The sequence below is a fragment of the Lissotriton helveticus genome, chromosome 1_1 (assembly GCF_964261635.1).
Source record: "Lissotriton helveticus chromosome 1_1, aLisHel1.1, whole genome shotgun sequence".
NCBI lineage: Eukaryota > Metazoa > Chordata > Amphibia > Caudata > Salamandridae > Lissotriton > Lissotriton helveticus.
The window spans coordinates 1,833,925,395-1,833,940,312 of NC_136057.1; the positions used below are offsets into that span (position 1 = coordinate 1,833,925,395).

At 44.9% G+C, this 14,918-nt stretch overlaps 1 protein-coding gene across 1 annotated transcript in view; it reads left to right on the top strand.

The window, feature by feature from the left end:
• Positions 1 to 14,918, top strand: part of LOC144753527 (guanylyl cyclase C-like) — a 632,982-nt gene that overhangs the window by 262,777 nt on the left and 355,287 nt on the right. The window contains exon 10 of the mRNA XM_078641183.1: positions 14,103 to 14,214. Coding sequence (XP_078497309.1) covers positions 14,103 to 14,214 — 112 coding nt within the window. The remainder of the gene's footprint in view (positions 1 to 14,102; positions 14,215 to 14,918) is intronic.

Genomic DNA, 14,918 nt, shown 5'->3' on the forward strand with positions numbered 1-14,918 from the left:
AGCCAATTCAACATAACTTTGGTAATGGGTCAGAACACTGGCACTCAGGTCTGGTTAGCAGGCCTCAGTGCACTCTCAGAGTAAAAAAAAACAGCAGTTAATAGTCCAAACGGGGGCAATAAGTTGGAGAAAACCTGCGAAAAGCCTGTTTCCTTACCCACCATCATGTTCTCTTCAACAGATAACACTCAAGCACAACACACTCTTTGGAAGAATAGAGACATTAATGCGCTTCACACTGAAGCACACTTAGATAGACATCAAACAAGTATGTGTGCTCTCTTTGAGAGGAAACAGACTGATCTTCACATGATTGGATGTAGGGAATCCCTTCCAATGTGGATGACCTGTCCCCACTGCTCCTAATAAAAGAGGCTACGTTTTCCCTGGCACAAGATGAGATTAGAAAAAATATTACTACCCTTGGTTGATCTGCAGCATGATGCATTCTGGGGTTGCAAGGTAGCATTCACAGTAGCACATGCTGTATGTAGAAGACAGATGGTGCTGGGCTTCCCCGTTGAGCTGGATAATGGCAATCATGCGACTGAAATCTCAGCGAAGCTCTTTTAAGTGGAAGTGCTCTTCAAGCTTAGAAGTAGGCCTATAGGCCTACAGAGAGCAGAGCAGGAACATAGTGCTTTCTCTGAAAGAATACTAAAAGTGTGCACAAACTATGCAGTGCTGTTTGTGCCATTCCATCCACATGGTGATTACCACTGGTCACATTCAACCCCCTGGAAGGGCGAGTGTCTCAACACAACCTCACCTCGAGAATCTCTGAACAAGAGGCTTGACTAGTCTGTTGTCTTTTAGTGATGGCATGGGGAGCCTATCAGGGCCTAGTGTCCTGTCCAGTTTCCATGACTATATACTTTTAAGTAAGGCCTCCTCTCATTACACGCATCTTGCTACTAGCTATGTATTTCTCCTAGCACCTTCTCTATGTAGACAACTGAGGAGGACCTATGGGACTGTGTTTAGGTGTTTTGCTGAGCCCTTTATTCTGCAAGTCACATGACGTGTCCAATGTATAATATTAACCAGCGAGATTTTCGATTGTTATTTCAATTGTACTGATGCTGGCAGTGAACTTCTATCCTGAAATGTTTTGACACGTACCAACATGGTAAATAAAGTCTTTAAAAAAGTAAAAAGTAAGGCCTCCTCTTGACCTAGACATTTTCCATATTATGGGCTCAAGAAAATACTTTACCTTTCCAGGGAGCTACCCTACAATGCAAGTCAGTACAGGTCTTCTATAAGGTGACCAGACCTTCACAGAACACTGGCAGACCCATAGCTGTGTGAGTGATGACACGCAGGCTCCTATGAATCTTGTCAACTTTAAAGAGAGGTGCAGGACTACTCTCCCATCCATCAGAATTTTCAGACCAACTCAAGAGGTGCTTCCTCGTCTGCTTCCCTGAGTCCTTGGGACACCGCATTTGGGGCTCCTTGGATAACTAGTGTAGCAGGGAAATCCCTTTCTCAGAGAGAACCAAGTGAGCTGAAGGCAGAGGGGCCTTCTGAACCATGAGCATTGCTGTATTCTACAGTTCAAAAGTGGTTAGTGGGGGCATTTCCTTTCTTTTTTACTAGAGCCCACGACATTCTGGCTTTGCCACTGAGAACTGTTAAGAGTAACTTGGGGTTCTCCTTTCAGAAACATATGGGGCTGTATTACAGTAAGTGCCCCGAGGGCACATCAGGCGTTTGCGCCCACTTGTTGCTCCCCCGCGCCACGTTGGTATTACAGACGCTTGTGCGTCCCTTCAGTAATACCAATAGCGCTGGCGCACTTAAAGCGGCAGCACTACCGTCAGGGGGTGTCCCCTCATTTGCATAGGTCTGTGCCCTATGCAAATGAGGGACTTCCTTTGCCTCTGCTCCCGCGCCATATTAGACAAGCAGGCGCAGAGGAAAAGAGGCTCTCAACGTGCGCATCTACCAACAACAAGTAGCAATGGGTCACAAAGAGAAATGAACTAACTGTGTATCTGAAAGAGCGTGACCTAAAAGATAGAGGTACAACAGCGAAATCAAACCTAGGGTACTTTCTCAAGGAGAAAAAATTTTCCCATCAGATTTCCGACCTGTACCACCCTGCATCATTTGGGATCCTTCGTCATGAAGGTAAGTGGTTGTACCCTCGGAGGATTTGGCAAACCTCAGCCTAATCTCTCGAGTACGTCCTAATGCAAGTGTCGTGTGTCTCAATATCAATTGGTAATCTGACTAGCAGTGCTCAAAAAGTGAAAATAATAAGTGACTGGTGTGAAACCTTATAAAATCGGGTAATGAAGAGGTAATAAGTATTTTAATAGGTACCTATTCATTCCCAAAGCTAAAAACAGTGCATAGTAGTGTAAACAAATGACTACTAGGATAGATGTTGGGTCGACATGTTTCTGCAGTTACAACGGGGCCCAGGGGTCTCCTACTGCTTCTTCAGGACCATGACTAATGCTACTGCTAGGTGAAAATAAAACAAGTGAAACAAAAAAGTTTTTTTTATATCACCTGAAATTCTCCTATATCGTAGGAAAAAGTTGCCCCACCTCACCTGGCCACAGCGCAGGTAAAACGGAGCACCGCGCTGTCCGTCGGTACCCCGGATGTCCTTCTGGGCTGTCTGTGGGGAGGTCTCAACGTGCGCATTCACGGTGCACCACCTAGAAGGTGGTGCACTGTGAGTGTGCTCCCTGAGAGCAGCACTTTGGAGGTGGGAAAAGGTGGAGGTGGGAAAAGGGGTCCTATGGACCCCTCAGCGACCCCTTGCAGGCGGGTGCCGACACTAACTTCAAAAAGGCAGGCGGGTTGCCACCTGCACTGTGAAAACACAGAGCAACCGCTCCATGTTTTTACATGAATGCGCTGCACCCAGGGCAGTGCAAGTTCGCGGCTGCACTGGGGCAGTGCATTCATCGAAATATGGTGTATTTTCATTGTTTGCACCCAGCGTACCTTTTAAAAGGTGCACTGGGCGCAAACAATGAAAATGCGTAATACGGCCCATGGTGTGAACACATCATAAGGGACACATCCTTACATACACTGACAGGAGCGAAACAGGTGCCGGCACAATCTAGGTGAAGCAGACGTACTTTTATACTTCGAGAGGCACTGATCAGATGTTCGTACTCTATATCACCCCGGAGGAGATGGCGAACTGCACCATCATGTGCATTTTTGTAGAGGAGACATGCATACGTTTCAGACTTTTTTACAGTTCGACCATCAATAATGAATGCATGCTGTCTTTGTGTGCCATGAACATCATTTTCATGAACACTCTATCAGACACCAAAGAGATATGGGCTTATTTTTTATGTGGAGGCATGCATTGCACCCGTTTCCACTTTAACAGAGAGGTGAGATTTAAGAGTTTACTTATTTGTACACAGTGCTTAATTTGCAAAAAGAATAAGTGCCAGGGCCCCACCAGGAGGCACTGCAGCTTGCAACAGCCATTGCCCCTGCCGGTACTGCCAACAACACTACAAACACAAGTACTAACCATCACACTCCTACAAGTGTGATAATTCAAACTATTGCAGGCTCCCAAAGCTATAAGAATGGCTTGTATGGCAGGTATTAGTCATTTTTAATATATATTGCATTAATAAACAACTGTTGTGCTCATCTCCAAATTAGATAAATAGCACCACCATATGGCAGACTGGAGCAAGTGCCGGTGTTGACAATTAAGTGCTGGTGTTGAGCACTGGAAACCACCAACTCAAATTAATCAGTTTCCACATAAAGATACTTTGGCCTCAGTATGAATAACCTGCAGGGGAGTAATGCAGGCCCCTGAAGTGCGAGGATCACCGACCCTTCAGGGATGACCCAACCCTTCAGGGGGCCCTAATCAACCTAAGGCAATTGAATGCCTGTGGGATGTCGGAGACTCAAGGGCCCCTCATCACATTATGCAGGGCCCCCCATGATTTATCGTTATGACACTGTTGACCCCCATTAAATCTACCCCCTACCCTCCGGGAGTTACCGATACATGGGGAGGGGTGGTTCAGGTAACTCCTGGAGACGAGCTTACACGTGGAAACCCGACGTTCCCATGAGACATGAAGACATACCAGGGGGATGTGTAATTCTGGGATGTGATTCCCCTCATAATTCCTTATTTTACGCCAGAGTTTCAACCAAAAACGTTATTTGCATTCATACGTCAAAATCTCTTTGTGTACAACTAAGCAGATTTGTGGTGTTCCTGTGGATTTTATAACTCCAATATGGCTGTTAACTCTCGTTAATAGGCCCTTTGGGCTTAACCTCTTCCCTGCTCATGACGGAACCACGCCGTAATGAGCTACGGGCGGCTTGTGCTCATGACGGCGTGGTTCTGTCATGCTGCGCCCGCTCCGACCACTCGGCACTGATTCCCCCTGTGCGGGCGAATTAGTGAGTGGGCGGAGTCGTGACGGAACCACGCCGTCATGAGCACATCTCGCCCGTGGCTCATGACGGGGTGGTTCCGTCACGAGCACGGCGGCGCCGCGCTACCCCCCTGCGCCGCGACGTAATTACCACCGTGGCCAAGGGGTTAAGAGGCCTTTTGTAATAATTGACTTGGACTGTCCCCAGCCAGGTTTGGACACACTCTTTAGATATATAAAGGAATGAGTAGGGTGAAGCATTGATTGATTGAAAATAGAACCTGACATTAATCAGATAATTGATATTGATGACTGTTTGGGGAAACCTCTGAAAAGAGCCAATTATTGGATTGCTTTAGCCAGAACCTTCATGTTGTCAAGAAGCAGAAGTTTAGAATAAATTATGAGTGCGGAGCTGCACCAAATTTGGCAGCGCCGCGCTCCGTCATCTTCAAAACGCAGTGATGTGCTATATTCACAAGAATACTGCAAATCCCTGCATTTTCCCTAGCTCTAGCACTAAAATTAGCTGCCTAGTGACAAGGCAGGCACCGTTGCACCATAGTGCAAGTGTGCCTGTGTTGCAGTAAATGATTGTTTATGTGCAGGAAGGTTGCAGCACACATAGAAAAAGCAAAAATGAGGAGAAATAAAAGTATTTCTCTTCGTTTTGCCTTTGTAATGCCTGCTCTTGCATAGCATTAGTCTTTGGCATTGCCTCAGATTTACACCTCCTTGTAAATCTGAGGCAGCGTCAAAAGGGAAGATGTTGGAATAGTAAATCACACTATTCCTTAGGTTAGAGCGCCATCCAGCGCAAGTCATTGTAATGACTTGCGTTGTAATACCCGCGTTGTAAAGGTATTGCGGTGTAAACACTGCGATGTAACCGATGTTTCCCTCTGAGAAGGATGAAAGGTTGGGTGAATTCACCAGAATTGGAACCTGTGACTATAAAGTCAAACACAGATTCCTGGATTTGATGCTGCTGAACTATGGATAGTCCGGAGTCCAGGATGGATCCATAAGATCTTGCTGACAAAGCCCGAGAGGCATTTGGACTCTCCAGCTAAGTTAGTTGTTGGGGCAAAGACTGGGCTAACAGGTTCCAGTGCCATCCTGCTAATTCTAAGACCTGCATCTTTGCTGGTATTTGAGAAGATGCACAGCCATCCACTGTAGTGAGCACGTTTATGCACATTCTATGGGCTTACGGTACTCTGTGCACTAAAATAGGCGTAGACAGTCGTGCATAATTACAACCTTATACAGGTGCAGTTACTTCAGCATCTCTCTCAAAAAGAGAGTCTTTTGCAACACTGGAGGTCATAGACCCAAGGTTTCACTTATGCAGCTTTGTCCTGATTAGCTGAGAGTAGGACAGGAAGAGGGACATAAACATTGTCAAAGATTATAGGTCTTGCTTTTTAGTTAGTGGAAGCGTCAGATAATAGTATTTCACGTTTGTGTGTCTTGCCCCTGGCTGAAAGGTCCACGTTAGCAAAGTTAAGCTGCATAGTAGGTACTTTTGACATGGGAGCATTATTATTTTTGTATCTATGAAAAACGCTATATCCCCTGGATCCCCCCCCCCCCCAAAAAAAAATTGTATTATGAGAGTACAGTGAAGCAAATTAAATGGCACGGGTGATTTGTGAAACACATTGTGTCATTGCAACAAGCTATGGCATCAAGACAACACACACGTTCTAAACAAAAGAACCACACATAGGCGAATTATAATATTGTTACATCATCGAAGTAAATACATAAAAGAACAAACATTCACTCTAAATTATAAGTTACACATCATGTTGAATTTGCAGTCTAAAACATCTAATTGGTACACAAATGAGATAATGTAAGCATCCATAACATTCCATGTCCTCCAAGGACAGCCCTTCCAAGCAATGGCAAACCTTGAAAAACTCATAAAAATGAATGGCTGTAGGGGCCTTATCCAAAGTTCACTCTCTATTTTGCTCTGCATTTTGGAGTTTTTTTAAAGAAATGATACAGTGAGGTCTTCCAGACAACTAGAACTGTCTGCAGTGAGACCTACAGCAGGGTTCACTTATCTAGCTCTATCCTGGTGGACTGAGAGCCATAGGAAAGGAAGGAGGTGAAGCCAGGTTTCACTTATACAGGAATATACTGATCCACTGGGACCAGTAGGGAGGATACATCGGTCTCTCTTAAAGGGGCGCAAGCTTGCATTTGATTATACATCAAATTGAATAAAATGAGGCCAGGCCACAAAATGTCACTTTCGAAACACCTAAGAAACCAGCTACCCTTCTTACCAGGGATAGATAAATACAGACCAACTACAATAGCTTCCCTTCACATGAAAAGGAATGTAAATGATGCCACCGGATTCCATCATAGAGCTTCAGAGGACATTACCTACAACATCTCAGTCCTGAATTGATATGTCTTATTGCTTGTTCAAGGGAGTATTTTAGACGTAAGTTAAGAATGTTTCCGGTAAATCAGGTAACATGAGAAGCTCCTATATGTGAAAAATCTGATACAGAGATATAAAATGCTTAGTCTTAAACACCACTGCATTTTAAAACCAAATCTAAAAGCAAAAGGGAGTACCTATTTGCACAGGTTCAGTATCTGACCTGCGTCAGAATAAATTATACATATGGGCATACTAGTCCTAAAACAGTCCACACCTCCACATAGGCCTAATCCTGCCACCACCTTTCTACTGTCTACCACAGCCACCTCTGGCATTGCTTCTGTATTACAGTGGCACCCAGACCAATGTAGGGCAAAGCAGGCAATGGCAGATTTCTCCGGCATGGTCATGTCGCTGCTGTAACATGAGGTCTTTAGAGCCTCCAGGTAGACCCTATACCTGGTGAGCAAGAGTAACCCCTCACCCTTGGAGAATTTCCAAGATCCCCTTCACTACAATGCATCCTGGGCTTTTCCTAGGAGCCTAAGGATCATGGAAACCAGTAGGATTTTCTAGCTGGTCCCACAGTTTCCTATTTTAAGGGGTATTTGTACAGCATGTTACCAGGGTGTGTATCCATTTGCAATGCCAGGTGGGCTACAGCTGGCCTGTGACTTTCCTGTGTAATATTGTACTTTGTAATGTGTGTGCAAGACTGAGGGGCAGATTTACAAGCCTCTTGCACCTCATTTGCGCCGCGGTTGCGTCATTTCTGTGACGCATCTGCGGCATAAACCATGAGCCATGTTGCGCCCTATTTACAACGTGACGCATTTAGGGAGATGTGTCACGCTGTAAAGCCCTGTCCCACATGAAACCTGCGTCAGGTTTCATGTGGGCGCTACGGTGCAGGGGAGGCGTTCCGTCTCAGGAACGCCTTTGAAAAGTGCTTGAGTGAAATCTACAAGATTTCACTCAGTCACTTTTCCGATGCTGCTGCGTCAAACCTTGCCCCTGCTTGAAGCAGGCGTAAGGCTTGACGTACCATGTTGTTCATAGGCAGGGTTGGAACAGTGCTGAAGTTGCGTCGCGCCTGCGACACAACTCCAGCACTGCGCCAACCTTACGCCTGCAGATGCAACACACATCTGTTTATCCTTGTGCCATGATGCGCCGCATTATAAATGTGGCGCATCTGTGATGGCGCAGGGGTAAACTTGCATCACGCATCTTTCTTGGTGCATCCCTGCTGATTTGCAGGGATGCGCCAGGAAACGTAAATCTGCCCTGAGTGCGCTGGAGATGTAGGTTTACAGTAGGCTGATCATGTGACACAGCACGCAGGGCTGCGTGCCTGTGACGTCACAATAGGGTGTCCAGGCTGGTAACAACCACTTCCCTGACGACCTATCTTGTTAGTGTTTGGAGCTGGAACCTTCCTTCCGAGGCGACGGCCTGGGATGCAGTTCAGAGCCAAGCCTGGGCCCCTCCCTCAGCAGTCATGGGAGGGCCCTCTGGACTCGTAGAGCCATGCCCGGAGCCGCTGTGTTTGCCCTCGGGACATTAAATCACTGCAGGTGGGAGGGGGACCCCAGAAGCACGGACTTTGCGGAGAACGTGTATGATCCCTCTTGGCGCTACGCCTTCAATTTGCTCCCGGTAAATGACAGGAGACTGACTGGCTGAAGGGCGGACAGAAAAATGAAGGGAGAATGATTTCTGAGTGCGTATGGAAGGACCCCAGTCCATTCTCTCCATCGGCACGAGACCTAGGTAGCTCCCCCGAGCCTTTGATTGGGAAGTAAGGACTTCTCACAGAAGGGAGAGATGCATATCACATCCAGTAGGCCCTGGAGGGAGGGACGCCTTCCCATCCTACAGAGAAGTGCGTACCCCAGAAAAGAAGGGCGAAAGAGAGTGTTGACTTCACATGGGCCCACAGCCGCAGTGACATAGTGTAAAGAGGTGACAGAAGGTAGGCTCTACATGGATTAGGAATGGCAGAGAGATTCATCTCACTCAGACATAATGAGGCGCATCTGTGCTGTCCCATGAATGTTGAAATCCCAAAAACGAGTAGAATCAGGCCTTGGTACAGTCAAATCTAGGCTCAGGAAAAGAAGAGTGTTTGGCGGAAGTGTTGGCGACAGGGACAAAAGACCTTATGGTCTGGAACCCCTACAGGGTTGTAAAATATGAGTCCAATCATACGTAATTTAAATCAGGATTAATGGTACTGGATCACCAAGGGAGGTACAAGCAGCAACCTTAACCTCCCCCTAGCTCTGCCAAGTAACTGTCCCCTAAACAATCTAGAATACTCCCCTTATTTGTCTATTCAGCCTTTTCTGCTAAGATATAAAGCCAGTGACTAAGGGCCATATATATCAAGCGTTCGGCATTTGCAAACGCATTAGTGCTAAATGGTATGTAGCAAAGAAATCTGCGTGCAAAATAAGGAATCGCTAAATTTGCGAATCCTTATTTTGCAATTGCATTTAAGGAATCTCAAATTTTGCGATTCCTTAAATGCAATGTAAGAAGCATAAAAAAATGCAAATTGGCCCTAATGAATCGCAAATTACCACCAACTTCAAGTTGGTGGTAATTTGCGAATTCCATGAAAAATGCACTTTTTTGCATTTTTCAAAGTGCAATGTGAAGCGTATGTGCACCACATGTGCTTCCATGCTTATTTCAGGGGTGCAACAGGGTGTCCTTTGGACACCCCTGCACCCTTGAAATTATTCTCAATTTGCGATTCTCAAATTGCGAATTGCAAATTGAGAATAACTTCCCATTCATTCCTATGGGCCTCCCTCCCTCCCTCGATTTTGTACATACATCCCTATTCGTGATTCTCAAATAGCGATTTCTAAAAAATCGCTATTTGAGAATCGCAAATCAGGTTGTTGATTCATATGGCCCTAAGTCCGGGTGCAACTCCTAGAGGGAGCATGAAAGGCTGAGTATGCACTGCGTTCTTTATTGACCGTTTTTTAACACGTGAACAGACATGTAGTAGTTGTTAATGCTGTGACAGACAGTGAAGCAGCAAGAGAAAGATGCTGTTAGTATTTTGTAGATATGTTAAATGTTAAGTAATAACATGGAGTAATGTGCACTGAAAGAACATTTGAACATATTTTGGTCTAAGGCTGCCCTCTGTTGGTGCAATGGAGATGACTTAGCCCATCCTCGAAATGATGCTCTTAGGCAGAATCGAGCCAGTTGCATTAAATGAGAGAAATGATGATGCTTACCAAGATGGTCGATTAGTTAGTCAAAGACAGCTTTACATGTTAACTTCCTGGTACTCAGTGCCGCTATCACCCAGGAGTAACTCTCTTCTAAAGAATTAAGGGCCACATGTATCATGAATTTTACCAATCAGGTTATTTGTGAGCTGTAAAATGCATTTTGGTATGTATGAATTCCAATTTCTGATTTGGTAACATGGTACCGAATAGCAATCTAGAATCGTGAATGCATACCAATTCAGTATTAGGAAGGGGCGTGTTTAGGGCATCCCTTCCTAATACTGAACCGCAGCATATGTAGGAAGGTTTTGTGGCCAATATGCAGTAGGTAAATATCCGCTTTTTTCCACCTACTTCAAGTTGGTGGTAACCCATTCACAAATGGGAAGGGGCCCCCAAGGGACCAGTTCCCCTTTGTGAATGTTCATAAAAATGTTTTTTCAGAGCGTGCAGTGGTCCCACCGACCACTGCCTGCTCTTGAAAAATAAAAATTAAATTTTTTTCCTTTTTCTTTTTTAAATGCAACCTATTTTCCTTTAAGAAAAACGGGCTGCATTAAAAAAAAAAAAACTGATTGTTTTATTTAAAAACAATCACAGACAGGTGGTCTGCTGACCCCAGCAGGCCACCATCCCTATGATTTTAGCGATTCCTAATGGGTTGCAAGTTGCGACGTGCCTCATTAATATTAATGAGGTAGGTCAAATTGCGACCCATTAGGAAACGCTAAACAAAACTCATGGAGTTTCATGTATTTAATTAGCAATTACCTAATTGCGATTCGCTGTGAATCGCAATTAGGTAATCGCTATTTGAAATAATGATACATGCGGCCCTACGGTCGGTGATCCCCACCTTTGCTAGAAATTGAGAACCCCTCTCCTTCTTACAAGCTATAGCGCCAAGTCTATGCCCAGCGTGTGGAAGATGAGGGGCAATGATTAGCATTCTGCCATGTCAATCTCGAGTGACAGATTACAAGGGCTTGTAAGGTATCCCTGGGGTTTCCCTGAGGCCTGTCTGTGTCACAGGAGGGAGGAGATGGGCTACTGCAGGTCAGAGCTGGCAGTCTTACTGGGTACATAGCTATAAGTCAGGCACCAGAATAAAAGGAAGCAAATGTAATAAGTGACTGGTGAGGAGAACAGGAAGAAATGGTGATTACTAGCCCATACCACCTCTCTTGACCAGGCCTTGGACTGCTCTGCAACGCTACCCTCTGAGAGTCAAGCTCTACAATAGGGTGTTTGGTTCCCAGAGAAGGACAAATGTAGACCCATCACTTGTGCAGGTCTCACAACTAATGCCTCATTTTCCAACAAAAATACTTTGAAATTTCAGTGGTCCAAGGACACGTACTATCCTGTGATACGTTAGCTCATGAGCTTGGCACGGTCAATGGACGGCATGGGGTGGAACAAGAAATCTCTTGTTGCACCACATAATCAAAGGCCTTTATAGCCTGAAACTGAGAAAGTGAGGCAGGAAATTAGGCAAACACTGCATAATGATATTCCTTGAATACTTGTAGGGCAAGAGTGATAATTATAGTTCTCATATTTTCATACCCAGCCCCTCTAAAATGGCCTGTGGGCACAAGAATGTTCAGTAATTGGGGAAGGAGGCTGTGTCTTATTTGAGGAAGCAGTGTTGATCTGCCATATGGCAAGTAATCCTTGTAGGTTGACAGAGATGGGAACGGAAACTGTTCAGTTCAAGTTGCAAGATATTTCCCCCAATAAAATGTGGATAGGTAATAAGTAACTTTGCTTTCTCCAAAGGTCTATTCTGAGGTGTTTGAGGCATGTTGCTTGTTTCGATTCCATCCACAAACAGTAGCAGTAAGTTTGTGGTTTGTAGTTTTCTGTAGTTTGAAACCTAGGCCTTCCTACATAATATGCTAGGCTTAGCCTGGACCCCAGTTTGGGTGCTGGCACTGCTGCTGCCTATTCTGCATTCACTCTGTGTGTGAGAGGGAAGCTTGCAGTGCGAGAGTTCATGCTGTTCTTGATTTGTGGTTCTGTGTGAAACTTGCAATTGCAGATGCTTTTGTGGCAGTGATTTGGCTTTTGAAGTTATGATTTGGGCATGCAATTGTATCTGATACATGATGGTTCCACCTTTAAATGTGACTGTTGTTTCTCTGACACACGATGGCTGCACTCCCAGCATTTTAGAGTAGCAGCCTAATTAATATTTGTGTGTTAACTAAAATATGCCATTTCCTCTTTAAGAAACTTTTATCCATTTTGTACTTAATGTTTCAAATCGCACTCATTGCTGTCTTTAACTTCTATGATGTCAGGTTCAAAGATCCCATGGTGTCACATGTTGTTATGTCAACAAGCTCAAAGGTCATATGATGTCACTTCCATTGATGTCATCATGGGGTCAACTGTGTGTATTGTCTTTTCCGCTATTCCTGGTATTTTTTGCAATGTCCATGCGTGTGTGGAGCTTCCTCCCCATCTGTATTTTAGTTCCTGGGAGCCGCTGCCTCCACCATCCAAGGAGCAATGGAAGCGCAAGCGAGCGACGCCACGCTACTTCAATATCTGCCCCTAGCATCCCCTAACTCCCCGGGGATCAAGAACTACATTAGCAAGGCTCTACTTCTCGTAGCCCTTCCATGTTTGTCGGGGACTGGAAGCACCAGGCCTCTAATCTCCCAACCCCCTGCATGCGGGATGAGTGTTTCCTTTTATGTGGGGATTCGGCAGTAGTCGTGGAGGCTTTGGGCTCCCAAGCAGCCCCCAAAAAAACAATGATGTACGTTCCCCACGTGGGACCAGTGCACCAATCCCAGAGTAAATAAAAAAACAAAAATAAACTTTCCCCGCATCAAGGGGCTGCAGCCGAGCTATTATCAGCTAGGGCCTTGAGCACCCCATAAGCCCTTGTGAGGGTTATTTATAATTTACATATTCCACTTGTGGTGCCAAAGGGAGAGTGGGGCATCACAAGTATGTTCCTACATGTTTGTGTGGCTTCCAGGAGTGTGTCTGTGCACCACAGGAACACATCTGAACATTTTTTCTAAGCCATCCATAGTCACTTGGGGAGAGGGGTAAATGTGTGACCCTAGGAGAGAATTCGTACAGTTTCAAACATTTCTAGAGCTTGGGCTTTTTTTCGGAGGCTGCAAGCGGGGCGGGCGCATCTGGCACCTGTTGGTAGTTATTAAGGCTGAGCTTACAGCATTTCAAAAGTGTAAGAATATTCATGCTCATGTTTTATTGAAATGGTAGTGCTTTATTGATAATGATAAAATGTATATTGGTGTTTTATAGATTTTAATGAAGATTATGGGAATATTTTCTTGATTATCACTAAATTAACAATGAGTCATTACACGTTCTGATTGTCATTGGAAGATGGTATCATCACTTGTAGTTTTACTGATATTGAATTGGTCTGTTATAATGCACACCCGCTTTTATGAATGTGATGACACCCTGACGAAGCCAGGAGGTCTGCCTTTTTGATAAGTACAACCCCTTCTATTGTGTCTGCTGTGTGGGGGTATCATGGTCTTAGGGTTCAGGGCTCACCAGGAGTGTGGACAGTAGGTGGGTGTCATCATAGGTATTTCCACCTGCTTACTTGTGCATATTTGTAAATGAATGCTTAGTATTAAGTAGTGTGCACCATATGCCCTAGCGATAGCCACTTATAATGTGCATGTTCTGTTTGTGGCACTCCAGAGAGGGCAGTAAATACAATATTAGTATTTTATGCAGCATCGAACATTGAAATTTGCGGTTACATTGCTTTCTTCACTATTGAGAAAATCCTAACTTGCATGAAATATACTTGCATATCAAATGCTTTTGATTCTTTTACTTCTATGTGAATTTGTTGACTCTCCAATCCATGCTTGTTTAATATTTACAACCATCTTGTGTGTCGAGGACCTTTGAGAGGCTAGTGGGCACCTGAAATTGACTCCATCTGGCTCCTAAACTTTAAGATAGAGAGAGGGCACTGGAGCGGCTTGTTACTGTAAATGATGATGCTTTTCCTCCTTACAGTACACCCCCCTTCTGCAGTTTGACACCAGTAGGAACACAACAACAGTGTTGGATGACAGTCCGTCCTTCGTCTGGAAGAACCATCGACTTCCAAACGACCTTCCAGACACAGGTGAATTTTTCCAAACGCTGTATGTACAGCCTGTGCACACACGTTTCAGCATGTAAAGATTCTGCCATTTTCAATTTTTTATTTTTTTCTATTAGTCCTGTTTACGCGTCTATTCTTTCTCTGTTTTAAAAAAAGTTTTTTATACCATGTTTTATTGAAAATGTATGTATAACTTGCAGCCGTACTATTGGAACAGTGTTTCACAGACTGTTAGCACACAGTACAGAAAAGCTGCCAGTGGTATCCCTGCAATAGAAGGTTGCGTAATCAGGCATTATTTATACATGGCAGAAAGGTCGATCCACAATCAAGGGTGTCATCTTAATGATTGGTGCAAACAAAGTACATGAGCTACAACTAAGAAATCAACTGGAGAAGGCGGCGGAAGAGGAGGGGAGAGACCCAGTTGAACAGCAACTAAGTAAAATAAAAAACATGATCAAAACTGCCATGGAGAGGCTATTTCAAACTTAGTTGTATTGTCAGTGTGGTGTGGTGGGAAGAGGGTGTAGTGAGGTCAGGTGTACACCTGTTGTGGCATCGGCTTAGAAGCATTGTATTGAGGCGAGGGAGCCTAAGCCCGTGCGTTGGGGTCCATCGCCTCATCCGCGTCCGAGGAAATCCCTTCTCAGTGGGACATTAACCTGCTGTCTTCGGCAATGGGCGAGCAATCTTGAAGTCTCTGGCCCCACGCTTGTGTACGC